General features: G+C 52.7%; 2 protein-coding genes across 3 annotated transcripts in view; one reads left to right on the top strand and one right to left on the bottom strand.

The window, feature by feature from the left end:
* arhgap27l (Rho GTPase activating protein 27, like) overlaps nucleotides 1-3,996 on the bottom strand; it is a 134,098-nt gene that overhangs the window by 97,464 nt on the left and 32,638 nt on the right. The gene's annotated exons all lie outside the window — the stretch shown is intronic.
* The window catches only part of LOC122540001 (FXYD domain-containing ion transport regulator 3-like), a 19,879-nt gene that overhangs the window by 9,248 nt on the left and 6,635 nt on the right, over nucleotides 1-3,996 (top strand). Inside the window, exons 2-4 of the mRNA XM_043675270.1 lie at nucleotides 1,994-2,020; nucleotides 2,395-2,424; nucleotides 3,587-3,661. Of these exons, the coding sequence (XP_043531205.1) occupies nucleotides 1,994-2,020; nucleotides 2,395-2,424; nucleotides 3,587-3,661 (132 nt within the window). The remainder of the gene's footprint in view (nucleotides 1-1,993; nucleotides 2,021-2,394; nucleotides 2,425-3,586; nucleotides 3,662-3,996) is intronic.

Here is a 3,996-nt window from a genome sequence, read left to right as displayed (position 1 = left end):
CCTAAACCTATGCCCCTCTAGTTCTGGACTCCCCCACCCCAGGGAAAAGACCTTGTCTATTTACCCTATCCGTGCCCCCTCATGATTTTGTAAACCTCTATAAGGTCACCCCTCAGCCTCCGACGCTCCAGGGAAAACAGCCCCAGCCTGTTCAGCCTCTCCGTGTAGCTCAAACCCTCCAACCCTGGCAACATCCTTGTAAATCTTTTCTGAACCCTTTCAGGTTTCACAACATCCTCCCTATAGCAGGGAGACCAGGATTGCACACAATATTCCAACAGTGGCCTCACCAATGGAGGCTGGTACAATGACAGCATTTAAAAGGCACCTGGATGGGGACATGAATAGGAAGGGTTTGGAGGGATATGGGCCGGGTGATGGTAGGTGGGACTGCATTATGTTAGGATATCTGGGTCAGCATGGACAGGTTGGGCCGAATGGGTCTGTTTCTGTGCCGTGAGAGTGTCTCTGCCCACTGTTCTGATCCCCAGTTGACGTGCTGCCAAGTGTTTGTATCATTGTTACCCTCTCCACTGAGTCAAGAATTTCAAAACAGCAAGTGAACCCTGGTGCCAACACTTATCTTTTAATGTCATGTTTTGAGTTGAAATGTTGGATCTTTTAATTAAAGTGTCTGGCCCTGGCTCTGGTTAGAGTGAACCGCTGATGTTACACATGGAACCCATTCCCTGTTTTGTGTTTATTTTAAAATCCTCTTTCTCTAGTCAACACTTATTGTTAACTCCATCCTCGCTGCATTTATACTACTTTCGACTTTTCATTTCCGACCTCCCCTTTTTCTCCGGGAGGAACTTGCATTTCTTTAGCGCCCGTCACCACCTTGATTTTACCTGAGAGCCTACAGGGGGAGGCAACAGGCCACTGTCTCCCTCCCAGCCTGCCCGGTTTAATAGATCGCGACTGATCTGATTTTTTTTTTCCCGAACGCTCGACGACCCACAGTGATCCCAGTGAACGGACTGCAGGGAGGGGCTGAATGGTCTGGTTCCCGTTCCTGCTTTCTGCGTCTCTCTCTATCCTCATCACCCAGTTTCTTTTGGGAAGAGGGGGGGGGTGGGGGAGTGTGGGCACCTGTCCTATTCCCGCACAGCAAGATCCCACTAACGGCAATGGGAGACTGACCCAGACTGCGTTTGTTTTTTTTTAAAAATTATTCTGGCGTGTGTGATGTTTCCAGCCTGCAGCGGTACAGCACAGGAGGCCCTTCGGCCCCGAATGTCATACTGAACGTGACGTCAAATTAAACAAATCCCCTCCTGCTCCTCTCGGTCCCGATCCCTCCATCCCGTTTAAATCCATAAAGCCCCTTAAACCTGCCCCTGTATCGTATTTGCCTCCTCCACCAACCCCCAGCACCGTGTTCCACATTCCTACCCCTCTCTGGGTTAAAAACCCCTCCCACCTCCCATCTCCTTTGAACGTTCCCCTCTCACCGAGTACTAGATAATTCAGCTCTGGGATCAAGATTCAAACAATCAAACCCTATCACTGCATCTCATAATTTTATAAACTTCTATCGTCTCCCCTCAGCCTCTGATGCTCCAGAGAAAACAGACTGAGTTTCTCCACCCTCTCTTTACAGCTCACGCCCTCTAATCCAGGTAACGTCCTTGTAAACCTCCACCTGTCCCCCAGTGTTATACAGGGACAGACCTGTCCCCCCCAGTACTGTACCCCAGTGTTATACAGTGACAGACCTGTCCCCCACCTGTACTGTACCTCAGTGTAATACAGTGACAGACCTCTCCCCACCAGTACTGTACCCCAGTGTTACACAGGGACAGACCTGTCCCCACCGGTACTGTACCCCAGTGTTACACAGTGACAGACCTGTCCCCCACCAGTACTGTCCCATTAGGAATGGGGTGTTTTGGGGGGTTTTCTATGCAGGTTGAGGTGTTTAGATGCCAGTGTGCTCCCTGTTTGTCCTGTGCTCCTCACTATCTCTCTCTTCCCCTCTTGTGTTTTCCAGTGACTCGAGCTGTTTGGGCGTCAGCTGGTGAGTGCATCGCGGTTTCTCTCAGTGCCTTGCGATCTCTCTCGGTCTCTGTGCTCCCTTTGAACTCTCCCTGTGCGAGAGGCTGGGGAGTGTTCTGTCATCGCTGAGGGACTGGAAAGCCATCTCCCTGTTTGTGGTCCTGGAACAGGAGCTATTGCAGGCAATCTGATCGGGCCAATGTCCTTGCTCTGCGTCTGTCCCTCAGTAAATCAGCCTCATCGGGTTCTATGTGACTCCAGGCCCCTTGCGCGCACGCTGACTCTCACTGGGGTACGGGCTGTCTCTCAGTCAGACACTGAGACGTTCGCTGGGGTACGGGATCTGAGATTGTGTTGTGATTAACCCCCATTCTGTCTCTGTTTTTGTTTCTGTAGCTGACAACAATGATGACCGTTTTACCTACGGTGAGTATCTGAACTCTTTCTGTTCCCTGTATTTGGTTCTCTGTGTGATCACTGTACGCCCGACCCTATGGTGTTGGCTTGGTGTCACTTCTAATTTTACCCGCGTGTGACCACACGGCCCCTTAGATTCGGACTGCGGCATGCTGCATTTGTGTAGCGCCGTGTCATTTCTCTCTGGCTGTGTAACATTTCACCCAAATGTGGTTTGTCAGGTGTCGGACTAGATCTCACGTTAGGCCATTCACCCTGTCCAGCCGCTACACCCCCTCCCTGTCTCTGTCACCCCCTCCAGCCCCCTACACCCCCCCCCCTATCTCTGTAACCCCCTGCAGCCCCTACACCCCCCCTCCTTATCTCTCTAACCTCCTCCAGCCACAGGGATGTTTGAACACAAGGCGCTAGACAGATGCAGGGTGTTTGTACCTAGGGGCTGGGTGCTCTCGGAGGGACATGGTGAGCAGCCTTAACAGGGGATTAGCGCACAGGAAGATCCCACAGACTTGAGCATCCCCTGGACCATCTCCTTGTCTTGTTTGGTGGTGGAGGATGGACAGATATTGACCCAGAGACCGTGGGGCATGCTCTGTTCCTCCTTTCCCCCCCATCCCCCTCCTGAGGGCTGATTTTAACCTGGATGTGGGGGTCCCCAGCTGGGCCCAGTATTTCCCGCCCTGTCCCTAGTTGCCCCCCTTGGGAAGGTGCCTCCTTGACCCGCTGCAGTCCATGTGCTGTAGGGTAGACCCACAATGTCCCTGAGGGAGGGAATCCCAGGATTCTGACCCAGGAAGGAACGGCCGATTTATGTTTGGGATGGGGAAGAGTCTTGGGGAATGGGATTGGTTGGGGGAGGGGCTTGTGGGCATCGATGGTCCAGTGTGTCTGAGTGTACACAATGGGATCTGGGCAGCATCGCAGCCTGCCTCCCACCCAGAGGATCCAACGGGATGTGATTCCTGATTCCCGGGATGTGCTGTGGTGGAGTTTCAAGGTTTGGTTCTGGAGAGGGTCTGTGCAGTCTTGGGGAACTGCAGAGAGACTTGTCCCAGATCGGTCTGGTGGGTGGGTGGGAGGGGAGGAGGGGGAAGGTGAAATGTGTGTGTGTGTGTGTGTGTGTGTACGTACACCAATCAAACATCTACTCTTCCCTCCCCCCTCCCTCCAGATTACTACAGGCTCCGGGTCGTAGGGCTGATTGTTGCTGCTGTGCTGTGTGTCATTGGGATCATCATCCTGTTGGGTGAGTACCTGGATATGACCCTCCGGCCGAGACTGGACCAGGGCTGTGTGTGATTCCAGCGTCAGCCTGTTTACCTCCTGATGCCCCCTTTCCCCCACGCTTTCTGTAACTGCACCTAAACCAGCACTAACCACCAACAGGTTCATAGCTCCTTGAAAGTGGAGTCGCAGGTAGATAGGATAGTGAAGGCAGCGTTTGGTATGCTGTCCTTTATTGGTCAGAGTATTGAGTACAGGAGTTGGGAGGTCATGTTGCGGCTGTACAGGACATTGGTTAGGCCACTGTTGGAATATTGCGTGCAATTCTGGTCTCCTTCCTATCGGAAAGATGTTGTG

Source organism: Chiloscyllium plagiosum, chromosome 33 (assembly GCF_004010195.1).
Source record: "Chiloscyllium plagiosum isolate BGI_BamShark_2017 chromosome 33, ASM401019v2, whole genome shotgun sequence".
Classification (NCBI taxonomy): domain Eukaryota; kingdom Metazoa; phylum Chordata; class Chondrichthyes; order Orectolobiformes; family Hemiscylliidae; genus Chiloscyllium; species Chiloscyllium plagiosum.
This window is presented reverse-complemented; position numbering and strand designations above follow the sequence as displayed.